Source organism: Aythya fuligula, chromosome 6, assembly GCF_009819795.1.
Source record: "Aythya fuligula isolate bAytFul2 chromosome 6, bAytFul2.pri, whole genome shotgun sequence".
In the NCBI taxonomy this organism is placed as follows: domain Eukaryota; kingdom Metazoa; phylum Chordata; class Aves; order Anseriformes; family Anatidae; genus Aythya; species Aythya fuligula.
Window position 1 is genome coordinate 33,239,820 of NC_045564.1, and position 26,558 is coordinate 33,266,377.

General features: G+C 39.2%; 1 protein-coding gene across 4 annotated transcripts in view; it reads left to right on the forward strand.

The window, feature by feature from the left end:
* Positions 1–837: 837 nt before the first annotated feature.
* MAP3K2 (mitogen-activated protein kinase kinase kinase 2) overlaps positions 838–26,558 on the forward strand; it is a 47,094-nt gene continuing 21,373 nt past the window's right edge. For 2 of the 4 annotated variants that reach the window (XM_032190177.1, XM_032190179.1), the window contains exons 1-7: positions 838–959; positions 15,896–15,966; positions 18,993–19,111; positions 20,998–21,038; positions 23,433–23,532; positions 25,359–25,472; positions 26,134–26,233. In XM_032190177.1, coding sequence (XP_032046068.1) covers positions 15,963–15,966; positions 18,993–19,111; positions 20,998–21,038; positions 23,433–23,532; positions 25,359–25,472; positions 26,134–26,233 — 478 coding nt within the window. In that variant the 5' untranslated portion in view covers positions 838–959; positions 15,896–15,962. Of the gene's footprint in view, positions 960–1,665; positions 1,685–15,895; positions 15,967–17,453; positions 17,532–18,992; positions 19,112–20,997; positions 21,039–23,432; positions 23,533–25,358; positions 25,473–26,133; positions 26,234–26,558 lie in introns of those variants that run through there. The other 2 variants (XM_032190180.1, XM_032190178.1) reach the window with 2 other exon arrangements.

Sequence of the window (26,558 nt, forward strand, 5' to 3'; positions counted from 1 at the left end):
TGGGACATTAAGGTGGGGGAACACCGGGTGTTTTCAGAGCTGTGTAAGCAGCTGTGGATCATTGCTCTTGCTTGATGGCGCAGGAGCACCACACACCATCAGCGTTTCTCTTGGGCTCTTCCCCTCTCACTTAGCACAAAAGGTCACCTTTTTACCTTTCTGGCTACAGACTTTGGGTCACGGCCGACATCCCATAAACATGGCTGACAATTTTTGCCAGCTGCGGCTACAAGCCACTGAGTTTTGAGGGACAAGCGAGCCTGCCTCAGGTTGGCTTGGGAGTTATTCACCAGTGCCGGTCAGAGGCAGTGCTTCATCAGTCGGTCTTTACCACAGCCCTCTTAAAATTTTAACACACATATATATATTTTTAAAAGTTGACAGTCGTTTTTATCATCCTGATGTGTATTTCTATGGAACATATCCCCTCAGAGAGTGGTTTGCTGCCCCCCCCCAGCTCCCCTCACGACGCTGAGGGAGCCACCCCCCTCCCCACCACGCATGCGCCGCCCTCCGCGGGCTTCCCCCTTGGCGCCTCCTCCTCCTCCTCCTCCCCCTGCGCCGTGACGCCGCCGCCGCCGCGGTGACGCCTCACGCTCCCCCCCCCGCCTTCCACCGGCGGCGTCACGGGCCCGGCGGCGGGAGGCGGGGCCTTGGCTCGGCAGCGGCGGCGGCCGCCGGCGCCTGACGCCCGCCGGGACCCCCCCCCCCCCTCCCTCCCTGCCTCCCTCCCTGCCTCAGCGCCCCCCCCCTCAGCCGTTATTATCCCCCCCCTCCCCTCCCCTCATCGCTCGTCGCCGCCTCCCGCCCCGCTCCTCGCCGTGCCCTCGCTCGGGCAGGCCCCGGGGCCGCTTCTCTCCCCCCCCCCCTCTCCGCCGCGGCCCCGGGGGGGGGCGGGCTCCCGTCAGGGCTCCCCTCAGGGCCGCCCTGACCTCGTTGGGGCCTCCGCCGTCACACAGGTTGGGCCCGGTCGGGGAAAGAAGAAGAAGGAGGGGGGGGGGGGTTGGGAAAGCGCTGAGGCGGCCCCGGTGGCGCTGAGGGGGGGTTGGGGGGGTTAAATGTGTGTGTGGGGGGTGTGAGGTGGATGTGGGGGTGGTTTTTTGTTTGTTTTTTTTTCCCCTTTTTGGGTTTTTTTGGGCGCGCTGAGGTCGCCTTGGGGGGGGTTCTGCTGAGGGTGTGGGGTTGGGCTCGGGGCTGTGAGGTGGCTCAGGGCCCTGTGAGGGGGTGGGGATGGGGATGGGGATGGGGAGGGGGTGGCAGCAGCAGCAGCAGCAGCACCTGCTTGGCTCCCCGCGGTAAACGGGGCTGGGTTGTGACGGGTTTGGCCTCCGTTAAACAATGCAGCGCGCTGCGGTGGGGCCAGGAGGCCCTGGAAACGTGCTGCCGGGGCTGTGGCGAGGAGAGGGCATCGCCAGGCTGGCCCGTGGCGTAGCGCTTATTAGCAGAATGCCCGAGGAAGCGTGCTTCCAGCTGGCATCCCCCCACGGGTGGCTTTAAGGGAGCGGGCAGTGGTGTTTACGTGGTGTTCTACCTTAGAAGAATCCCCTTGTGTTTATTTTTCTCTTATCTTATGGCTAAACCCTTCCTTGTCGTTTTATAATAGCAGCGATACTGCACGAGGATTCTTCCTTTCACGCCTACAGTGGCTTTCTTAATATCTCCTTTCCTCCAAAAATATTCAAAGGTGAAAACTTATTGTAATTCTGGTTCTCTTCACACTTCGTGTTCATTCGCGATTGCCACCGAGCGTGGTTATTGATTCGGATAACGAGGCTGTATGTAATTAGCTTGATGTTTTTCAAGGTTTTGCTGCATTTGATAAACGAGAATAGCAAAGTGTTATTTGTCAAACTGACTCATTGCTGGAGAAAAATCTGTGCACGGCTCATCTTGATGAGCAGGCAGGCAGCCTTGATGAACTGTCAGTGGTTTACCTGACGTTAAGGGAAGGCTATGGTGAAGAAAACAGATGTTTCCAAACTGCTTGTCTTGGCTTGCTGGGATTTGTAAGCTGTCAGAGGAAACTTTTTCTAAGGTAGCCTTGGCGTCTGGGAATCCTGAGAGCTGTCCTAGGGTGTGTGAATAGGCAGATATCTGTGACAGGTAGATTTTTTAATTATTTTTTAGCGTAGTGTAACAAGAGCGCCGTTTTGTTGTATAATGTTTAGTATCGTGGTAGGGAAGATCTTACATAATATTTATTTATTTGCTTTGTGCTGATTAAACTCTAGATACTTCATAGCAAAAACCACCTTTCAAATGTGGTCACAGATCCATCAGTGGTTCTGTGCTGTGGTTCCTGGGAAAGCTGGTCAGTGCACAGACTCGTAGAAATTACAGCTGCCTGAGGCTAGATGGGGAAGGCTTTGGGTTTATTACAACCATAAAGATACAGTTTTATTCTGGAGAAAGCAAGAAAATTAGTCATGCTCTAGATTTAATTCACAGATGTTGTTTTGACTTTGTTTTTTGTTTGTTTGTTTGTTTGTTTTCTTACAGTTTCCTAAAGTCCAGTGTTAACATTTAGCTACAAATTGGGTTTAAAAAAAAGTCACTAATAAGTATTTATGGAGCACTTAAAAAAAAAAAAAAAAAAAAGCTTTGTATATTAGCAACCTGGATTTCAGCCTTTGTCCTTCATCTGTATTATCTTTACTGCAGGCTCAATTTTTATATTAGCAAGCTAAGTCAAAAGTAGCAAATATCATGTTTATCATGTTCATGTTCAACAAATATCAATAATTTTCGCTACACGTTTTTTATTGGCTTCTGAGCAGTCTCTGGACTGACAATAATGTTTCCTTATAAACTGCTACATCGGAAGGATCACAGGGTGATTTCCCCCACTGTCTCCAAACACACACTCAAAGGTGTTCTGATCTATGAAGATACATGTGTTTGGTGTAGAGTTAAGAATGTTTTTTTGTTCTGTTTTTAATAATTTCTTTAGATTTTTGCTCTTATCATTATCCTAGGTACAGATGAGGGTTTGGAGAAAAATGAATGAAGAATAAAAATGTGACCAATGCAATTAATTACATTTTGTTACTTTTGAATAACTTTGTTTCATATATGTGATGAACCTCGGAAGGGTAGCAAGTTAATAACAATATTTTTATTATTTGACATGTAAACAATTAAGTTTGCTGTCCTGAAAGTTAAGCTTTTGAGATTCAGAAGTAGAGCTGACACAGTATTGCATTAAAAATATCTCAGTGACGTTCTGTTAACCCCACTAATTTCTCCTTGGGAAAGAAGAAAAATGCATTTTATTTTTTTTCCACAACTGCAAATAGTCCATTTGCTATTTCAACGTTCTGGTATTTTGTAGTGTTTAGGAATAGGTCAAAATAGGTCACGCATGTTATAGTTGCACTTGTGTTGCAAAATAACATTGTAAACATGTAATTGGGTTCTGGGAACAGCATTCAGCCTCCAGTGTGTGTTAGCTGTGATTCTTACTTCTGGATCTCAGCGTGAGATTTTGATGTAGTAATTCATGAATACAGACAGATGTAGCGTGTGGATGTGTGTTAGCCTCATTTCTTACTCTGGATGTATATGTTTGCATTTTTTTTTCTGGGATGTTAGAATTATATTCACCTTAACTGTATTTTCGGAGCAGCTGCAGCAGTTCTGGTACCAGTGAGGAGAGGAGAGGTGGAGTTCTGTGTTAGAATAGCGCACCGGCTTCCCATCAGTGGGAGCCACTGCTCCAGAGACACTTGACCCACAAATGCACGTACGGCATAGCTTGGAGCCCAGCTTAATGAGGTCATTTGAAGTTGGTCTTCCTTGAGCAAGGCCCAAGCAGGGTTGTCTGCAGTGTGCTTTAAGAACTGCCAGTCAAGAATTGCTAAAGGAGGCAGGCTGGTGGAGCTCTTTTTCCTGTATGTTGGCAAAGTCTCTCACTTGTATTTACATAATCATAGGAGACATGGAAGTATTCTTGAATTTATCCTGGCCATCTGTAACTTAATCTTTCATTTGAGAGCAAAATCATTTCTTTAGGCTGAAGCTTTTTCTTTGCTGTAGCTTTGTTTTCATCCCGTTTCCTCACCTCCCTCACTTCCTGGTCTTTCCTCACTCACTTCTCTTTCTGTATGTCCATTCAGTCATTTATTTGTCTGCTTATGTGGCTCACCTGCCGTAGTAAAAGATGCTGCTTCTGTGTTCCCGAAATATTTTCTGCTAAGCATAGTAACGGTTCAAAACAGCAGTGCTTGCAGTTACAGAATTCAAATGCTTCAGATGCTGAAGTTGCAGAGACTGTAATTCTGAAGCTCAGGTACAATAACGCTGATAAATGGTTTGCATTTCAATAATAACAGGACAGATGTGTAAGAAAGGAAGGGATTTCATGGGGTTGCTCCCTGCTCTGAGGCAGAAGCAAATACATTGAAGTGGTATCTGACATATGCTTGTCTAATCTGTTCTTAAAAAGCTGCAACGAGGGGAACACCACACCTTTGCTCGTCTATTTATAGCTAGTGCATAGCTGTCGTTATAGTTCGGAGGGTTTTCTTAATATTTAACTTGGGTCTCTGTCTTGACACTCGTTAAGCCAGTTAGTTCTTGTCTCACTATTATTACTCATGCCGGATAATGATTTCTGTAGTTTGTCCCAACCATTTGTAGATGTGAAGACTGTTCCTCTGTCTCTTACTTCTGACTTCTCTTTACTAAACTATGCAAAGAGGCCTTCGCTTCACAGGCCATGTTTTCTCAGGTTTTGTTGTGTTTTTCTTGTCATCAACTCCTGCTGGACTCCGTCTGATTTGTCTGCAGATTTTTCAAAGTTCCCCAGCCAAAGTCTGACCACAACAGAATAATTAACTTACTTTTGCTGTAATTTACGGAGTAACATATGACAGCCCTATTAAAATGTAATTCCTGTGTGTGTGCGCCCATATAATTTTGTTGTTTTTTCTTGTATTTTTTTTCTCAACAACATCAGGTTCTTGGCTCCAGCGTTTGTTAACACAGGAGCTTGTGTTAGTATTTGTTGAATCAGGTACCTTGAACAGGTACCTTAGTTTTCTGTTACGAACTATTACCAGACTCCCCAGAGCAGGGATCAGTTCTGCAGGAAAGTGGGCATTTTCAGCTCTTCCTCCTCTATTTCCCAGCACACACAGTCCCTGTGTTTTTTGAGTGTACGTCTTGTCTGCAGTGGGAAGCCTGACTGAGGATGTTCTTCTGGGGTTTGAAGTAGCTTCCATTGGCAAAAATGTGTCTTAACCAGTCTATTTTCATATGTTTTGAAGTGGTCCTGTTGGTGAGATGACTTGTGTCAGTGCAGCCATACCTGAGCAAGCCTCCTTCCTCTTGGAGATGTTGTTGCCCTCTCACAGTCCAGTGAGAAAGCAGAAGAAATGTAGGTGGGCTTTTCTGGAAGACTTGCAGAGGCAGCTACCAAACAGCTGTGTTCAACATGCTTCCTGGCTTTACTCCAGTTTATCCCACTTGTTATGGAAATAATTTTATCCATAACTTTTCAGGGTAGATCATAGGCGGGACAAACTGCAGGATTCTTCTAGCAGTGCTGCTTTTGAAAAAAGAATGAAATAGCCACCAATTGTCATCATTAGAGAAGGCCTTTGATTTATTGCAGGAAGGCATGTTCCAGTAGTCAGTGGTGATTGACTCTTACCTGATCTTAAAAGGATTTTAAAATAGTTCACACAAGAGAGTCCTGTACATGCCAACAACTTTGAATGCCACATTGCCAAAACTGTCACAGTGGGAACTGTAGTGTCACCTTTAAACAAAGATTTGCAAATTGAAACATCTGTGCAAGTCCCTTGTTTGGATTTTAAAAAAAAAAAAAAAAAGAGTGAGAGGTAGAAAGCTGATAAGCAGTAATTAAACCCCTAAAGAAAATCTTTAGAACAGAAGGCGTTCTATTGCAGAACGTGAGGACTGTCACCATCAATATTTTTGGCAAATACCATCTAACTGCTGAAAAATGCTCGGTAAAGCTCCGCCTGTGTTTAGCTGCTGGTTTGCCATGCTGACTACGTGCGCTTTTAGAAGTGCCATGATTATTGTAACTCCAGCCTGAAGCTTTTGATTTAAAACAACAAAACAAACAAAGCCCAAATAATTGGAACGGCAAAACCCCGAAGCACTACTCTGTTTTTTCCAGGATGGTTTAAATGGTAACAGAACAGGCATAAAGTAGTAGTTTGAAAACAGCTTCTGCTGCTGGTACAGTAAGTGCAGTACGTTGGGGCAGGTAGTGTAGTGAGTGACTTTTGAAGCTGCTGCAGTAAGTTTCTTTATTGAATATCTATTAAAGTCTCTGTGATGTTAACACTATCATGAATACCAAATGAGATTTTCAATGGAGAATTTATATGTCACTGGCATAGTGACTGACAAGTCTGTGGTAAAATCTTAATCCATAATTAAATTGGAAAAAAGATCCTTCAGCGTTCTTCCTGCAGCAGTAAGCATGAACGGATGCTTAGGGAAGAGTAAGAACATGGCAAGCATATATCAGATTTACCTTGAGGATCCGTTCAATCCCTAGTATTTTCAGTGAAGGGCTGTTCTAAATCTAGGCTTATTTGTTTTTTTCATGCAGCCAGTCCTTTCTCTTCATGCATCCAAATTTCTAGCCCCCAAATACCCATGGGTAAGAAGTTCTGTGGGTACTCCGCTACTCGTTATGTTAAAATCCACCTTCTTTTTGTTTTCAGTTTGGTTTGTGCTATTCTCCTTTGCTGCTGCATTTGTTGTGGAAGAGCATCAAGCCATCTGCTCTGAGGAACCTGCTTTGGCAGGGGGGTTGGACCTGATGATCTTTTCAGGTCCCTTCCAACCCCTACAGTTCTGTGATTCTGTGATCTCTAATATAATGATCAGTTTCTGTTTCTCGAGTGATTTTGGAGATATTTATCACTTCCTCCTCTCACCTGAGTCTCTCTGAAGCTGAAGAGTCCTAACTTGCCTCTCTGTACCCCGCTGCAGAACCCATTCTGTGCCTTTGGTTGTGCTTTTTGCTCTTCTCTGAACCTGCTCTATTTTGCTTTGTCCTTTTGAGAAGCTGAATGCCCCAGAGCTGCTAGTGTGACATTCAGGGTGGACAGACACTGATTTGCTTTTGTACTCATTTCTTTCATTTTCATTCCTAACGATTTTTATTTCTGAGTGCAGGTAGAGTTTGCTGCCGAGCCCGCTGGTTGTTTTGTTCTGTGTAAATTCAACTGGTTCTCCCCCACCACACGCGCTTACACACACACATTTCCATTCACCTGCACTGGCCATGAGCTGCTTGATGTGACAAGGACCACCTCTGGTACTTCACGGGGCACTGACAGCAGGCACAGTGCTGCTGGCAGGCTTTTCACCTTGCTCCCATTTTTCAGCTAATTCAGGATGCCTTCAGCAGCTCAGCCTCTTGGGGGACCCTGCTGGTACCCTCGTTCCACTGTGAAGCACAAATTTTGCCTGTCCTAGATTTTCTGTACTTTAACTGATTTATTCATGCTGTGGTCTTCCCTCTTTTCTTACACTGACTGCAAAATGCCTTTTGAGATTTTTTTTTTCTGCCCATTCGGGGTGCACCAACAGATTAGAAAGTGAGGAAATCCTCTTGTCACACCTGCTCATCCCCACCCTACTTCTCCATATGCCCATTCATCTGAGTTCATTGTGTGCCAGGGAGGCTGAGGTGTTAGTCATTTCCTGGAATCCCTGCATCACACGTGCCATCCTCTAAAAGATCTTTTAAAACCCAGAGCTGTGCAATGGCTGCCAAAAGGGGTGCTTCGAGCAGGAATTGTTGCTTCTGTCTTTGTGCCGGTGTTACTGCTGTTGATGTGTGAGATCAGTCAGGTGAGCTGGCAGTAAGTTAAAGAATGTGAAATAAATCTTTTCGGCTGGCATCCAGTGTAAAAGCAGTGCCTACTGCATATGGATAAAAACTTCAAAGTTTGTCTGCTTAGAGCTGCTCAGTTAGACAAGGCAGACTACAAAAATGATGCACAGTCCTATTATGCGTGTGTTTTAAAAAAAGTCTGTGAATTTTGTGTATGTATACACGTGTTAGAAATGCCTCTCTCCATTTCCATTAATGGATGTATGTTAAGTATAGACTTGTCCATCTTTCCAGTGGTATTATTGGGCCCCATGTTGGTACAGCTCCAAGCTTGAGAGGTCTGAGTCTACCTGGACCTGTGGCTCCCTTGATAACTTTACTCCTTCTGTTTGTTGTTTTTGTTGAATTTTTTAATCTCGAATACGAGGTGGGTTCATCAGTGTTCTTTCTGTGCTGTGGTGGAAATGTGTATGGCTCAGGAATGTTTCACCTCACTCAAATATTCCGTGTCAGTGTGTTAAGGGATTCTCTTGCATTTTTGTGTTCCCGTTATTAGGGATAGCAATAAGGGAAGGAAGGGCCGGCTGAGCCTGTGGTTGGTTTTCTTGGTACTGGGTTTGCAGTGATAGTGGTGTGATTTGCATCATGGTTAAATCTCACAGCTGGAATGAGTGAGTGCTGCTTGAATGGAAGGTGCTGTCAAAGCGATGATTATATTGTAGAAAACTAAAGCTTCTCCTTTTTGCCACCTAAAAATAGAAACTACAACTAGCTTTAGAAATTGAGAGCGAGTTTGTTTCCCCAGTTTATTTCCCCAGGTAGTTGTCTTTCAGCCCATCAGGGTTACAGAATTAGCAGGTGATCTGACGAGGATGGAACTGGTTACTGGAGTTTCAGGATGTGTTTTTCTGTGTGCTCTCATAAGTGAAGTCTGACTGATGAGCTGTAGGTAGCTGCTGTCATGTTAATTGACATGCTTCAGTTGTTTACAATACTGTTTCTGCTGGAAGTCAGCTTTTTATTCTTGGGTGCTTTATTTTTGCTTGAAGAATAATGTTCATAGATTCAAACTGCTGTTTGATAGGCTTACTTCTCTACTTAATGAGTACTCTTCAACTTCATTTATTTAATACTGGTTGTAGCACAGTCTTCTGATCTTAGAGATGTGGAGATTGCAGGAACAGCTAGTACCAGTAGTGCTGGTAAGTGTACCTGGCGTGCAAGCTTACAGTGTCAGTGTTACTGTGTCCTTTGGCTTATCTGGCAGTCTTGAATTCTGTCATAAGGAAGAGAGATGCCCTGTGCTCTTTTAGGGTATTTGCTGTGATTTCTCTGTGATGTTAAAAAAAAAAAAAAAAAAAAAAAAAAGTTTAGCCTGCTGTCAGATCTTGGGTAGGGGCCATGCAGTTACGATTGCAGCTGGTAACGTTTCTGATTGTAATATCCTTAGCCCTTGTTGGCAAATATTTTGACTTGCCAGTTCAGAGATTGAACTAAGCCTAACGTTGGTGCCATTGGTGCCAAGGGCACCACTGACAGTTTTCAGAGAGGGAACAGAAGTGCCTAAATCCAATTATAACACTCATTGTAATACGTACCACATGGGATTGTAAGGGTTAAAACTATTTTATTTGAGAAGCTTTTTATGGGGCAATTCCATTAATTTTACACAGTTAATTATGAAAAAGTTACATCTCAGAAGTATTTTACTCTGCAACTTTGTGGTCTTTGTGTTATCTTAATGTACTGGTTAGGACTTAAACCTTTTTATGGCATGAATAGCATTAATCAGTATGTGTGACATCCAGCTTCATTAGCGGTGAGAAATGTATTCTTCACGTTGTGATGCTCTGAGACTCTTTATCACCGCGGTGGTGATAGATTTCCAGGTGCTGGAGTGATTTGGTGGCAGTGATGCAGTTCACGGGGCTATTCCTCCTTATCATACTTCTGTGAGAAAATCTAGGCTCAGATAAAGTAGAGCCAAGCGATGAATAGGAGCGTGAGCAGAGTCAATTAATTCCAGCTGGTGTGTTCTGCTGCAAAACTGGCAACACTGAAATATTTTGCATGGTGTCACTGTGGTACCTGTCCACAAGTTTCAGCTGTTGTGACCCTTTATATTAGAAAACAAACGTATGCATTTTAATAGTTTTTTCTTGAAATTGCAAACAGCTGTTAAGAAAGCATCATGACATTCGAAGCAGGTTTGCTTGATGTATCAGCACAGTCATTCTGCAGTTAGAGCGAGAAATTAGCTGTCAAAGAGAGTGCTTGGGCTGCTACTGAGTACCTGCAGGAGCAGACACAGGAACTGGAGAAGTTCCGTAAATCTTGAATTAGGCGAAGAAAGAGATCTTGTTGAGGAAAGTAGGTGCTTTTCTGTTCGAGGCCAATTACAGCCTTATCTTTTTTGTGTACTTGAAGTGGAGTGGGTTTATGAAGGGGTATCCAATAGAGGCTCTTGATTGGAAAGAAGAGGTTCATTCAAAGCAGGGAAACTTGCATCTGAGTGCCTTGAAATTCTCTAAATATTCTTATCTCCCCCTATCAACTGTAAAGGAACTGCGGGGAGATTAGCTTTCCTAGACTACAGTTGCTCTTTGTGAATCTTGCTGTAACTGTTGAGATATTGATCTCAAAAGCATAATTTTTCTATAAACTCATCTTCAGCTAAATTATCTACTACTTTGCATTTTTATGAGAACAGTCATTAAGAACCGTGCCCTTGCATTCTCAAAGCCTTCTTGAGCTTTTAAAACTTTTTAAGTCAGTGTCATTGTTCATGAAGCTGATAAATGTTATAAGAATGTGTCAAATTGCAGCCTATAGAGCCGCAGGCACCAGGCATTTAATCGGGCGAGGAGGTGGTGGTTGTACTTCTGTCACTGGGCTTGTTGGATCTTTCAGCTCCTTCTGAAGTCCGCTTCTCCAAGCGCATTGAGAGAGGAGCTGCATTTAGGGTGCTAAAACTGACAGCACTGCAACTGGGAGGGCACCATCTGTAATTAGAAGCAGTATTTTATGCCAGTCTGGTTTTCCCTCTTTTTGAAAATTGAACTCCAGAAGAGTGGAGCTGGTAACCATTCTCTTCAGGAAATAAATACCAAATCCTGCTTATAGCTATACAGATGAACTTAGTCTGTGTTGTCATGTGTGTTAAATTTGACATAAATTAACTTTTCCTTTGGCTTGCCAAAGTCTTCTGTCAGAGAAATTGCAAGTCTGCATGCTGCAGAGATACCTGATACATCTGTAATGGCTACAAAGGTACTGATGCTTCAGCCATCCCACGCTTACTGGCTGCAGTTTTCCTGATACTCCACACTGAATGCTGAATCTGTAGGTTGCATACAGAAGCAAGATGGCTTCTGCATGCATTGCATTTTTATACAAGCAGGGATTTTTATTATCCCTCTTTAACTTCGTGTTACTCTTGTGTTAGATAATTATGCAGCATAATTTAATAATTCTTCTGAATTCTCTTGTGGACTGGCCTTTCTTGCAGCTGCAGCTTCGTTTCTGATTTCCTCAATGATTGTCTTTGTCAGAGTGTATTTGATGCAAAAACGTTATTGAATAATGTTATTTTAAACACAATAAATACTAATACTGAATTTAAAACCAGCAGATTATTTTATATATATATATATAATATATATATAAATATAACATTTAACTGTATTTAAATACATTTTGTTGGGCTGACTGTTTTTAAACATTTGATTCAGATCATTTTCCTAGGCCACAACTTGCGTATCCCAATGTTTGTGGCCACCTGAGCATTGCCAGGCTGCAGGGGGTTGCACTGGGAATCATCGCTTAATGATATCTTCTGCTACGTGGAAAAATGTATCTCAAAATATTTTATTGTAATCCATCAGCTGAGTTTCCTGCTAGTTAATTTGGACTTCTAAGCAGATAATTCAAACATCGTGCGATGTTTAGCCAAATGTTTTTGGAAAAACCTAAGTGGGCTAATTGCTGTATTTAGTTCTGTTAACTAATCTATAATCATTTCAAGAAGCTGTATTTTGGTTGGCAGTAATAACAATCCTTAAAATCAAAGCATTTACTGCATTATTACTTTTTATTCAGTGTAGATGCCGAGCTAATTATTACATTATTTTACTCTGAATTGATGTGGAGCTAAATACCTACAACTCTTTGGCCTTTTCCTTGACTATTATCAGTTATTTATATGACATTTACAATTTTCCAGATATTTCCAAATATTTGCAGGAGTGCTTCTGAATGCTGATCCAGTAATCTTGTAAAGGGTCTTGCTTAGACTCTTGTAAGTGCCTGAATCTTTAATTTAAAGTGTTTTATCTGAAATATACTACAAATAGTTCATCATGTCCCTTAGCTGCTGTAGATGGTGAAATTTCTATTCCAGTAATACTGTGCTGTGGTTTGGATACATCCTCTTGCTTTTTTTTAAAAACCAGAACAAAAATGGACGCTGCCTATTTCTTCCTATTTTGTATCACTACTTGCAATCTCACCACCTAAATTCAGTAAAACACATGTATCTTGTGTTTTTTTATTTTATTTATTTTTTTATTTTCCATCTTGTATGATTTTATTGTGAGGAAGACGTTAACTTTGCCTGAGTTAAGTATTGCTGTTTCAGGAAGCTGGTTGTGCTATACTGGTAGTTGGCTCAGGGTATTATATATGTTTAAAATTGGTCTGTTTCTGTACAATAGGTTAAAATAACTTGGGGTTCTGAATAAGCTTGTTTAACTACAAGAGAGTGGGAAATTCAGGGCAAAGTTTAGAAGTGCACTGACTAAGCTACATAGATTCAGAACAAGTCTTAAAATATTGTGAAAGACAAAATCAAGTAGATTTGCAGGAAATAAACCAGAAGTCTAATCTGTTTTCTGTTCTCTGAGTCGAGGACAGCTAAGTCAGTCCTAAATGCTGTCTTGGCCTTGGAGTTGGTTGTGGGGTTGCTGGCTTAGATTGTCAGGATGGTCTAGATTGTCTCTTAAGTCAACAGCTATGTAGCTTTTTTTTGGTCAGTCTTTTATCCGTGCATTTGCCTCTAATACCTTTTAGATTTAAAAGATCCTGTAGTAGAATATTTGTTACTGTTATTTAGGCTTGTTTCTGATGATCCAAACTCGATCTGTTGAGTTCAATGCTTTTTTTTTTTGCCTTTGTTTGTAACCTTAATTTACTAATGTGTCATTGACTTTTTTTTTTTTTTTGGGGGGGGGGTTGGGGTTCTCCCCTTTCTGCTTTCCTGGTGGACCCCTTTTCATATAGATTATCACAATATGTTAAAGGACTGAGTTTTTCTAAAGCTGAATTCCAGGATAGTGACTTTTCTTGACTGCTGATGTGCTACCTTTCCTGTTCTCACAGGATTGGGTTATGGCTCTCATAGTAGCTATAGCAAATTTCCCTCTTCAAAAATCATCCTTCTGTTCTGCAGTTGGATGCTGCACAAACCATTTCATTTCTGCACATTTTATGTCTCCATATCTCCCAGAACTCAACCGCCCTTCCTAGCTCACCGAATAGTCATCTCTTAGAGCATCTTCTTTCTTCCACCACTGTGTGAGGTTAAACTTTTTTTTTTTAAACTACAAGTTTTCGAATGTGAACAATAAATAGTGAAAGATCCTATAGTATATCTGCCACCGTTTGTGCGCTTTCATCTCTCTGTAGAGGAGAGGTGGCTTAACCTGGTTCAGTTATTGTAGGAAAAGTGTGTGCACGTGGACAGTTGGCACAGAGTATTTTGGCAGCTGGATTATCATCCACACGAGGTACTTGCCCTCAGGCTTTGTGTCATTTATCATGAGGAAGCTACAAACAATTTCTGAGAATCACCTGGCTATATTCCTCCTTCAGCAGCTTTCCCAGAGCCTGAAAGACTTCCTGGCTCTGTGGAAGGTGGCTGATGGGAAGTGAATCATGAATATGAATCGGCATCTCTCCACCCTCAGATCCAAAATGCTGTTGCTAGGATATTCTTCTTTGTTTGCCTCTCTTATCACATCATCACCTTCTTGAAATTCACTCTCTGCCATCCTTTCGTTAATTACATTCAAATTCAAGCTGCTGCTGTTTTTCTACAAGACCTTGACAAAATCTTATTCTGCCTTTGCATCTGCTCTCTTGTTTTGCTGTTTTTGCTTCTCTGGGATCTTTCTGAGTTCCAGTTTTCCCTGTTCCTGCTTCCTTTTTGTTCTGGTCTCTCATCTGCTCCACGTGTGTTTCTCTCCATCTGTCTAATGCTGCTCTGTACCCATGGATTAGGATTTGGTGTCTTTTTCCTGACTAAGATCTGGGCCACCTGTTTAATTCAGATTTTAATATTATTAGCTTATTTTTGAAGTGACAGTTGCTAACAAAAATGTTAATACATTCAGTTGGTGATTAATTATACATTATGTTGGAACAGGATGCTGGTTAAGAGCAATAAAGTGAGAATTTCATAAGTTATTATAGAAATCTGTGTTTTTCTAGTGTTTTTTTTTTTTTTTTTTCTCCTATGGGAAAAGAAGTGGATGCTCACTCACTGGCTTATGTGCATCTAAGATGAGGCCTCAGAGTAATAGCAAAGAATGAGTTCTTACAGCTGGAGGAACTCGAAGATGTTTCATAAAATCTCTTTTCATTTTCAGTTTGCTTGCTGTGTGTAAGCCCTACAACTCAAATACCTTGAGCCTCCAAGTTTGGTTATTTATATAGCTAGATTGAGGAAGAAAGTCTTAAGTATTTTTCCTTGGAGGTAGAGCCAATTCTTTTTTTTCTTAGTGTGGCAGAAGATTTAAAATGCTCAGAGAACTTCTTTGAAATGCTTGCAAGGAAATATTACAAAAATACTTCAACCGAAGTCATGAACCACAGTTTTATGCTTAAAATATTAGATGAGTAATAAAAATCAGGTGTTCATGAAAATGACACTAGTTCTTATTTTAAGATAATTGGATCAAATACAGAATTAAAAATTGTTTTATGAACGCTCTCATAACTAGTGAATAAATATTTGGCAGATCCCCAAAGATGACTATTGGTACAAAAACCATAGTGAAGGAAATCATACGTGTAGAATCCACATTCTCTTTTGCTGTTTTTACTCGTAGGGATGTAAAAGACGTGAAAATCAGACGTGGGGGAAAAGTTAGTTGTATTGTTTCAGGCTGTGTAAATACAACCCATTCACTAAGCAAAGCAGATCTCCTGGTACCTTGTGAGAGCAAGGCCCAAAGATTCTGTCCTTATACTAAGTCATCATAGCTAATAAATGCAAATCCATCCTGCTTTGCTCTCTGAAGATAAGTACAAGTCCGTTTCTTCTGCATCTTTGCAATTTTTCAGCTCTGTTGTGGAGCAACAGAAGTCTTTTGTTTGCTTTTAAATTTCTGTTTCCTGCTGGTGGTGGCATCAGGAGGCAATAGTCAATGCTATCAGTAAAAGTTGGGCTTTCTGCCTTGAGACTGAGGGCAGGCCAGGTCAGATGGACTTCTCTTTCAGGCTTTAGCGCTTTCCAAAGCATCGGGGGGAGTTCCTTTCCATAGCACTTGCAAGCTCTTTCAGCTACTGCTTTGAGGCTGGCTGTAGACCTGGGAGTACTTGAGAGCCTGGTCTCTTCTTGGTTATTACAGAGCTATTTCAACAGGCAGTAGTGCATGAGTCATCTGTTATGTAGGTAAAAGGCAGTATGCAGGGGAGAACTTTACATGGCTCCCAAGTGCAAATTTCTTTCTGAAAAATACAACCGTTGCAGGTCCTGCCATACGTACGTGAAGTTTTCTATATTTCCTGGTGAAATGAATGATGCTTTAAAAGGCTGTTTTTGTGAGATGAGTATGTAAGAGATACAATGCCAAAAACTCAAAATGAAATAACCTGTCTAGCTAACCCAAATTACCCTGAGATCCAGAAATACATTTTTTCTGTACTGTATATACACATTTAGTTTATGTATCGTCTATATGCATGTTTCATATGTAGAATATTATGAAAAAATATGGAAAGTGAAGATTTTACAGCTTTATATTGCTTTCACAACTTCAGTAATTTTTTATTTTGTGGTTTTCATTTTAGGAAAAAAAAATAATGCTAACAAGACAGCCATTTCCCTGAAGTTCAGGTTTTCAGGCTCTCTGCCATTATGGGTAAGTTTTGCATGAAGCATATATAAAAATGGACTTTTCATTTCTTTTTAAGAGCAAATACATTCACATAATGGCTTTTTTATACATTCTTAGGAAATGTGCACTTTAGCTGTGTAACCTAACGGAATGTCTGCATGAAAGGCAAAGCTCAGCTGCTTTGCTAGTGTTCAAAATACTTCTGTGGTTGTTTTCTTTTGTTTGTTTGTTTTTCCTCCCCATTGGAGTATAGCATTTTTCTCTCACTATGTGCTAACTTAAACATCCAGCAATGGGAAATTGGGATTCATGGCATTAGGGTACTGAGTGATACCTACTGTGCTCTGAATGGTAATGGCTAGGGGAGGGCATCACTTACTGGTGCTTGTTCTCAAAATAAAAGAAAAAAAAATTGGGGTCAGAAGCTTTTGTCTATCTTTTATTCTAATGCTGCTTGAGCTAACCTCATGCTTAAGAATAAAGTAGTATTTAGATTTATGATATTCTTAGACATTTTTTGTGAGGTGACTATTGAATCACACTGCATATTCAGTGAGCTTTAGATGCTTTGCCACGCTACTTTAATTTCCCTTGTATGAAATGTGCTGCCTTATGAACACTGGGAATTTTACCTCCTCCAACCCACTGCTAAAAACATACTTTCTTATCGAGGATTAGAATTGGCTATAACACAGTGAACTAATTGAATTGTGGCAAGTTATGAAATGTGTGTTAGTTTAAGAAAGGAATAACTGTCAGCTGCAAGAATGCCATCAGTTCTGCTATGAAATATTTCTAGTAAAACCTGCTTTTTTTTATAGATTTGCATATCCTAGTAGAGTTAATGAATAATGGCAGCTTGACTGGTGATCAAAGTTACTAATTTTCAGACCAGTTTTCTCATTTCTTAGGCGTCTATTAAGTTAGAACTCCAAAATCCCTCAGTTTCTTGATTTGACAAGTTTATTTACTGATTTGACAAGTAATTTGGTTGTATTTGAATGGAGTGTGAATAAATTATCTCATCACTGCTGGATACCTGGAATGCATGCTGGCTGGTTTTAGTGCTGAGTTCTTCTCAGGTCCATGTTTGAGAAAATTCCCTTCTTTAAAAATAGCAGCATCTAGCTAGTAGTTCTTCAGCAAACCTTTTTAATTGTGAAGTAGCATGAGTGCATATGGGTAGCACTTTTGCAGGTGAATTCTGGTATCGAGTATTCTAGATACATGCTGAGTGTAGTATTTGTGCCAAGGAATTAATACAAAATAATAGCATCAAATAAATTTCCCATAGTGATGCATGGACAAGCTTTTAGTTCCTAAGTGCTTTCCTGTCTTAAGAAGTCCAGTGCAAACTTTCTCTAGAATAGATCCTAATCTGTGGCCTCAGGCCATCACGGTTCTAGCAGAAGATGCTCAGGATTTAGTAATCTAAACTGCGTAGCGTTCTTGCCCCTAAATTGTCCCGTGGTTCAGTGCTTCTGTTTCTTGTTGTGACTGTCTTGCTTTAGATTGGACCCACTCTACACGCAGCCAGGAGTACATGGGACTGGAGATTTGAAAATCAGTGTAAATTAGCAGTATTAAGAGTAAGTTTACAGTTGGTAAATTAAGATATAGACCTCTTTTATTCAATGTTTTTAGGTGGAACTTAAGTTTGTTCAGCCTCAATTAATTTGTCCTTAGACCAAAATAATAGTAAACCAGGCATTCCTTAAGTATGAAATGAGGTGAAAAGCGGTGTTTTCCTTTCTCCTTTGTTTTAAGAGAACGTGTTCATATGCTTTTGATTTTTTTTAACCCTTTGTAAACTAGGTAGGTATGCAAATAGCACTCCTATTAATAAAGAGTGGCATTCTCAAATTCTAGAACTGAATTACCATTTATTAGTCTTGAAATTTCTTCAACTTTGAAGTTCTAGTAAATTGTTTTTCATAAGACACATTGTCAAGGGTAACATTGTCTTACTTGAAGCTTTACGTGCTTACATGGAACCACTGGAACCATTTAAATATGAACTTTGATAATTTGTCATGGGCCTGACATAGGACTGATAACTTGATCAATGCTGTCCATTGCAGAGGGACTCTGATACTACTGTTATTAAGCAGTTGATGTGATCATTTGGACTGAACAGCCTAAAAAGAGTCTTCCTCATGCCTTTAAAGTGTGAAATTCCAAGAGCGATGAAATTTTAACATTTACAGGTCACGTGGCTAAATTAATTTTGAAAGTGGTGAAAAAAATGCCCAGAAACATGGGGGCGTATACGTATGTGGGGAAAAGAGGGGAGAAAGCAAGACAGAAGTTGTGTACTCTAGAGCGCTTCCCTGGACTGCAGTGGTAGTCCTCTGCTACCTATGAATTCAGGTTTCTTAAGAAGGAACTGAAAAAAAAATAGAGAGAAGCTCTGGTATGTCAGTGTTCAGTCAGAGGTGAAAAGAGAAAAAAGACTGGCTTGCAAAAGAATAACTGCAGGTATTAATTTTTTTTTTTTGAAGATGTTTCTCGCCTTCTATTGTTTCTCGTATTTGCCCTTCAAAATATCACTGCAAGACTAATGAAGTGTGACTTGTGTTCAATTTTTAAACTTTGTTACCATGTTGCTAGGCAGATTTCTTCATGCATAACTGTAGGTTTTTGTGGTAAGATCTTGGTCTTTGCTGTGCTTCTGTAAGCCCCCAAAACACTATCCTTGCAGACCTGCAAAAAGTGGAAAAAAATTACCCTATGGGCCATCAGCAGATGTTCAAACAATGGAGGTGTTGAGGCATTGGTGATATGATGCTTCCTGAGTGCGTGACCCTACTTCTTAAACCTGCCACTTAAGTATAGCTAATGATTAAGCTGTTTATTTCCTTAAGCACTGCTAATAATAAGATAAAAATATTTGATTGCAGCGTGGCAGCAATGTTTTTAAATTTGGCAATTATGTGTTGCAGATGACTTTAAGGTTTTAGAATGATGCTTGCCTAACTGGGAAATAAGACAGTAACGTACTTCATGTTGAACAGTCATTTACACTTTCCTTTTCTTTTTCTTCTGAGCAGATGAGCAGCAAGCTTTGAACTCAATCATGCAGGATTTGGCTGTGCTTCACAAGGCCAGTCGTCCTGTATTGCCTCAGCAAGAAACAGGAAAACCAAAGTCATCTTCACCTAAAAAACAGGTAATTTTTAATATCCTTACTAACGTAATGAAAACTGGAGGGCCTGCTGCGACTTCTGTAATTATTCTTCTTGCCAGGCCAGTGAACATACCAGAATGAGCTATTAGTTTCTCGCATGTGCTGCCATTTCCTTTGTTCATGTTCTTAAATTAGCAGCAAAATGAAGCAGTAGGATTTCAGACCAGATCGTAGTGTATGCTTACGTGACTCTGATCCTGGTAAACTGAAGATCACAGAGATGTTTTGACACTGTATAAAGATTGACATAACATTTATTTAGAGTATTTTAAAATGTCAAGCTGTGCATCTTCTATTTAAAATGCTTCTTTAGAATGAATTTTATACCTATATTAGATTGCACGTGTGTCAACTACGCAGATATCAGCACAGCAGCACAAACCATACTTAAGCTCCTTTACTCCATCTTTGGCCTGATTTTTTTGTTAGTTTGTTCATATGCTGAAGATGTGAGTTATTCACAGCTTTAATTTTTTCTGCAGATGCCCAACACAGCTGGAGTAGAATCACTGTATGGAGAGATTAGGAGAAGAGGGGATATGGATATTTAGCCAAATTGTTGTAATAGGCCTATTGGATTAACTGTATGTGATTGGACCCTTAATTGGCAATCCAATATCACAAGGACCATTAGCTTGTACAGTCTTCTTTTAACCCGTTAAAGATCCAAGTATTTAAGTATATTTGACTCTTAAACTATCCAAAAATTTGCTATGTTATATCCTTCTCATTCTGTAAGTTTAGTATACAACGCAGTTTTTTTTGCTAGTATCGTGTGAGGCACTTCTGAATTGTGACTTTAGGCATTGAAGTAATGTACAGATATGATCCTAAATGATTCGAATATAATCTTTAAAAATAAAAAAATAGTTGAGCCATTTCTGAGTTTAAGCATTAAGTTAGTGGTAAGGCAGAAATGTATCTTTGTTCTATTTAAATCCGTGAGTCTTCTGCATATATCAATCTTCTGAAGATTGAATGTTTTGTTTTTTTTTGTTTTTTTTTTCAAAAATCTCTAGTTGAATGTCATATTTCGCTGTAATAGTTGCTAATATAATTTGACTTTTAAATTTTTTAATTTGCAAAAGAATTTTACTTCTTTGACTGCAGGTATTAGAAAACTATAGTAATCCTAACTTAATGTGATTTTAAATGGTAATGCTGATGAAACAAGGTGTCCCTTAAACAGACAAGGAAGCTTTTTTCCCTCTATGTTCACCAATTTCACAATCAAAGTTTGAAAGAACAGTTGTATTCTGTCCCAGTGCAGCAAGGTGTTTTTTATTATTCCCATGCATTGCAGGGCATAGAAGATTGTCAGTAACCAGGTCATTTTAAAAACATTAGATTTAATTATTTTTTTTATTTCTTATAGCAGTCGAGCCAGTGCCTGTTCACAATAGAGAACTGTTTGATAATCAGTTTCATACTGAACTTCAAATTACAAAAGTGTTATAATATTAAAATATATTGATTTAAAATGATGTGTTTACTTACAGAATCATTCATTGTACTTGAGGATCTTTTTTTGTATGTATGTTTCTTACACATTTTAATCTTCTACTGATACCTCAGCAGAAGTAGCTTGTTAAAAATGCTTGGTAAATCAGAAAGGACAGAAAAATAATATGGATTTTCTAAAAAAATTTACTTAAGGTCTAGGATTATTGAGTGAAATTTCACGGCCTTTGTTAGAGGCAGTAGCAACAAACTAATAGTTCTTGTATTCAAGTTTAACAGTCGTTTACACTTTCCTTCTCTTTTTCTTCTGAGCAGATGAGCAGCAAGCTTTGAACTCAATCATGCAGGATTTGGCTGTAGGATTTGGCTGCATATATTGTAATGTTTTTGTATTCCTTTTGTTACAGAATGATGTTAGAGTCAAATTTGAACATCGAGGTGAAAAAAGGTAAGCTGGGAACACAGGAAACAGTCTTTTAATTATTTGTAGATTTTGTTGCACTCCTGTCACAAAGTTTCAAATAACTGTTCAGAGCGTTTCAGATATCTGACTATGTTTGGCCTGATCTTAAATTCAATTTTTATGTAAGCACATTTTATGCAGAATTAATCTCTAAATATTAGGTTATACACAAATGCAGAAGTGTCTTACTGTAGCTAAGTCCCACGTAATATCCTTCGTGGTTTTACCCTTCAGGTAGATGTTTGTAGCCTAAAGCAATTTCTTGGCTTAGACCTTAAATATGAGTAGACCAGCAAATATTTTTAATATGATTAAAAATAATTCATAAATGCATGGTAATATTCTGAAACCCGGAGTAAGAAGCCGAGGTCTTTAATCTTAATAGTGGCTTGTGCTTTAGAGGAACCAGTCTTGAGAACTGTAATAGGAAAATTTACTAGAATTTATAATTAGATTGTCTTCACTGGTATTTTTTGAACAATCAGTTAAAATGAGTTTAATTCTTTGTATGAGAGGTAGGTGAATGATGTGCATGCTTAAAGCATAGAAACATCTCTATATAACACTGCTCTGATGGCTGCTCAAAAGATTTCACAGAAGTCTACCTCCAATTCTGTGCAGAAGTGGTTTGCAGGCAACTGTATTTTGTCTTGTCTCTTTCTGAAAGGGTTGTACCTACACAGAAATAGTTAGAAATTAATATTTTTGAAAATATGTAATGAAAAGGGAGATAAAATCCTTGTTATACTATTTGTCAATAGAATTGGTAAACTTCTTAAGCAAAGATTTCATCAGAACAAAATCTCTGCTGCTACTTGGCAGTCCTTAGTGATGTGCAACAGATGAGTGTGTATCCATGCCGATGACAATTTGTGATCTCCCTTTATACAAGTTAGGGGAAGGAATGGTAAATTTGCTAGGTGTTAACATTCTTCAATATCTTTTTCTGTTCATTTTTCCAAACATCACAGATAACAGTGGCTTGGTAATGTGCTAGAAGGAGGAAATAAGTTTTGGAGGAAATAAGTTTTTAAAAGCCTTTTAAAACTGGGGACTCTTCCACCTTGGGATTTCTTGTGAAATAAAGGGAAGTGTGTATTTAAAACAAAGAGCTGCTTACTCACTGCCAGCCTGTGTGGCCGTGCATTTTGTAGTTTATCTTAATTCATTTTGCAGTGGACCAAGTTAAACAGTTCACTATGAAAACAAGAAAGAAGTAAGTGCATGGACAGATACCTTCCCAACCTTTTATGCTGATAAGCCTAGCTCTCTTCTGGATTGTCCAAAGCAACTTGAATCTGCTTGTCCAAGGGTACTGGGTAGGCCAAGCTTATTGCTCAGCAGGAGTTCTAATACTTTTGTTGCCTGAACATGAAGATCTAAAGGAAAAAATAATGAAACGATGCAAGAAAAATAAGTTGTGCAATGGCTTTCTTGCTAGTTTTTAAAAAGGGAAGTGGGAAAGAGAAGTGATTCCGGAGTCCTTTCAGCAGTGAATGTGGTGCTCTGTACCAAGGAGCATGCGCTGTGGTAGGCAGAGTTCCAGACCTTCTAAACAAATTGTGAACTAGAGTGAGAGTTGATATGTTTATTTGATTTTATTGTTGGTGGTTGTTTTTTTATAATAATTTTAAATTGGAAGTGATCTTGCTTGTAGCCTCATTTCAGTATGTAATATTGTTCCCTACCCAGAATACTGCTTAGAACATGGATAAGAGACAGTTATCCTTTGCCAAATTTTCTGCTAAACAAAATTTGTGTGGTTTCTTTTTAAATTTTAATTGTACCTGACTAGCTTAGTCACTTCTAAAAAAATTCCTTTTGTTTAATAGAGTTCTGTCCTGTTAATGATGGACTCATCAGTTTTAATGTGTTATTTGTTATTCTGAGGATGGTTGTGTTTAGTAACCTTCCTCAGATGAGAAACTTTTGGATTTCCAAAAAATGGGACTGCAGGGCTAATTTCTTTCTGATGCTTATGCTCATCAGCCCGTGGTAGTCCATTGTTTTACTCTACTTTTTCTAAAGAAGAAAGTGAAATGGTAGATGTTTCTAAGAAATTCTCTTTGAATTGGAAGCAAAGGATTAAGTTAAGAAGGAAGCTGTATATAAGCAAGTTAAACACTCATAATGGAGTCTGGAGTCTGATTTTATGCTTGATTATCCCTTTTTTTCTTTTTTTTCTTTTTTTTCTTTTTTTTTTTTTTTTTACTGCTTCTCTTCTTTTGATGATTCCTAAACATAGGGAACAGGAAATACAGCAGAGCCTCTTTTGGTGTTTTTAGTAATAACTTTGATTCGAAGAGTATTTTTAAGTAGCGAGGTAACAGATTTTCATGAATAATTGATAAAAATTCTCTAACTTATGTTGTGTTTCAGGATCCTCCAGTTACCAAGGCCTGTCAAACTTGAAGATCTTGCAGCTAAAGCTAAAGTTGCTTTTGGACAGACTATGGATTTACATTACAGCAATAATGAGGTAATACTCTGTGTTTTCTAAATTTTCAGTGATTTGTACATAAAGTATTTTAAGGCTGAAATTTGCTTTCAATAGCAATGAGAACCACTCCTGTGACAAAACCTCAGATTTCTAATGTTTGCATTCTCAGATATATAAGGCTTGCCTAACTTAAGATAGGCAAGGGATTCATGAGGTGTTTAATGGGGAGAGCTGTAACTCAGACTTGATTGGGAATGGGCAAGTCCTCTTTCTGCTCTGCCACAGACCAGTTGCACGAATTCGGGAAAATCTTTACCTCTTTGAGCTTCGTTGCATTTGTAAACTTCTACAGTAACATCTATACTTTATCGTACAGTGCTGTATTTTTTGTTGTTATTGTTTTCTGTGATGTTTTGTTTTTTTTCTTTGTTTTGAGAATTAATCTCATTAGGTAATTACACCAATGCTGCATTTAATAATGTGTAGTTTGGAGGCCTAAGCTTAACTGTTGTTCCTCTTAAAGTGTCTGGTTGGTGGAGATTTCCTGAATAGTAGCTGGGTGCTAATGCTCTCAGGCCACAGGTGTAAGTGACACCTGATCAGGATTACTTACAGGTTTCCTATGGAAGTAGAGATGGGATTATTAATGGAAGATACGTTTATGGTTACAGGATCTGTTCTTAGGACTCATTTCTGTTTTTGGCATTGAGTCAGCAAATGCTTGGAGGATTATTTTGTGTGCTCGGTTATGCACAGCATAATTGCTGAATCTTTGCTGAAGTCAATACTTGTAGCTGCTGTTTGTTGGTTGCTAACCAGACACTTTTTTGAAAGTGATCCTCAAAATAAACAATTTCTACAAGAGAAATTCCATCTGGAGATTCAAAAGTTCAGAGAAAATAGGTGTTTGTAATGCTTTAGCTACTTTCTATGGTAGGTGTTTGGATATTTGAACAGGTTTTCATCTTTTGTGTTAGTTGGCAAACCATCACATCACCCTTCTAGAAGTGTGATGGTAATAACCTGCCATTAGCATTAAACCTGCAACTTCAAATGAGCATGCTTTTCATTTTTTATCAAGACCTTCCTTTCTCATTCCCATTTCTTTGGGTATTAAAAGACTTTATCTGTTGTATTGGAGCATCACTGACCAAAACTGTTGACAAGTAGAATAGCTTTAAAAAAAAAAAAACAAAAACAAAAACATATTTTGCTGCTCCTTTGTTACAGTCATAATTTATACTCCTGAAACATATGCCCTATTTTAGTACTACGTAACTCTCATTTGATGTGGGTTTTAATGGCATATTATTTTCTGAAGAAACATGGATGCCAGGTAGAATCTAGTGAAAACCACAGTTCTGTGTAGCCGGATACAATTCCGTCATAAATTCTGTTGTTCATTGGAGGCATTACGTAAGTGAAGCAACTTCAAACAAATACAGCTGTAATACTATGAGAGAGGAATATCTGCCTTGTAGTCTAGAAAATAAGATGTCCTCATACTTCCTACATACTTGCATTAGTTTAGGAAATGGAAAATATATTGACACTGCACGTATGTCTCTGAAACTGTAGGAAATCAAGTTGTGCATATGTGAAATAGTTGTTTCCACATTGTGAAGACTTGTTCCAGCATGCTGTAACTACTGAAGGCCTCTAAAGGAAGAGTTAAAGTTGGGCCTCAGACTTTTGCTGGTGCGTTTCGGTGGTAACTTAAGATACTGTTAGTGAATCTTATTTTCAAGTTGTTTGGAATGAAAGGAAAGATAACATCAATTTATCTGTTCTCCTGTATTCGACTAACTAATTTCTTTCCCATGTCCTGTTTAAGACAGCTATTTATTATTTTTTCCTTTTTGTAGCTTGTAATTCCATTAACCACACAAGATGACCTGGACAAAGCAGTTGAACTGCTTGACCGTAGTGTTCATATGAAGAGTCTCAAAATATTGCTTGTAATACACGGAAATACACAGGTATGAGCTGACATCCTAAATGTCTTTTTCCTCGGTTTTCAGATGGAAGTATAATTTGTGTTTTTTTCTTAATGATGACATTTTCCCAGTTGAAAATGTTAAGGACTACTTCAGTTCAAGTAAGAAGCGTGTATTAGCATTTTGTATTGAGTCAGTTTTAACTTTTTCCTAGATACTGTTCCCCTTTTTTTGGATGCCCTCCTTACACCATTTGAAAAGTGTTCTTTAGAAGGATGAGGATGTAATGCAAATTTGAAAAGTGCATAGAATTTTAAGCTACTGTAGTTACTTGAAACTATTATTTAAGTGATGTGCCAGTGATGCACTTTTGTGATACATTGAATGCTTGTTCTAGCTAACAGTAGCAGTGTTTTAGGAAACAGTTGCTGTAGGCTAAATACTGAGTTATTTTTGCTATTATCTGACAGGTCACAGCCACGGTATTGATAGGATCCTGTATACTAGTGCATATGGAAAATTATTTTAAATATTAAGACTGAGCTACTGAAATAGATTATTTTTGATATAATTTTGCAAATTTCATTTTGACTCCTTGAAAAAAGGAATACTTTGTACAAAGTCTTTAAAAGTTTGTGAAGGTTTTTGATTGTCAGGAGAATAAATTATAATTATAGTCTGTAATATATACTCTTTTTTTCAGTCACCTAGTGTAAATAATGTGGAACCATTACCGTCTCTGGAAGCTTTAGATAATACGGTGTTTGGTGTCACAGAGAGAAAAAGGCAGCTTCCTGTAGTAGGTAAGCTATGGATTTTAATAGCTTTAACTGTAAAAACTTTTTGTAATATTCTCTTCATGAAAATCTTGCTCTCAGCACAGACTGTTTATGTTTCTCTTACTTGTGGATGACTGTACTATAGAGTATGTCTTCTTTAAAACTTTGAATTTTAAGTCAAAGGTAACCACGCAGTATAGAAAATTGTCCCTCACAAGCTCCCCCTTCACCCCCCCCCGCCCCCCCCCCCCCCCCCCCCCAAAAAAAAAAAAAAGTAAAAAATCATCCACAAGCATATACACCTATGTAGAATTATTGATGCTAACTGGTGGGTATCCAGAAAAGATTT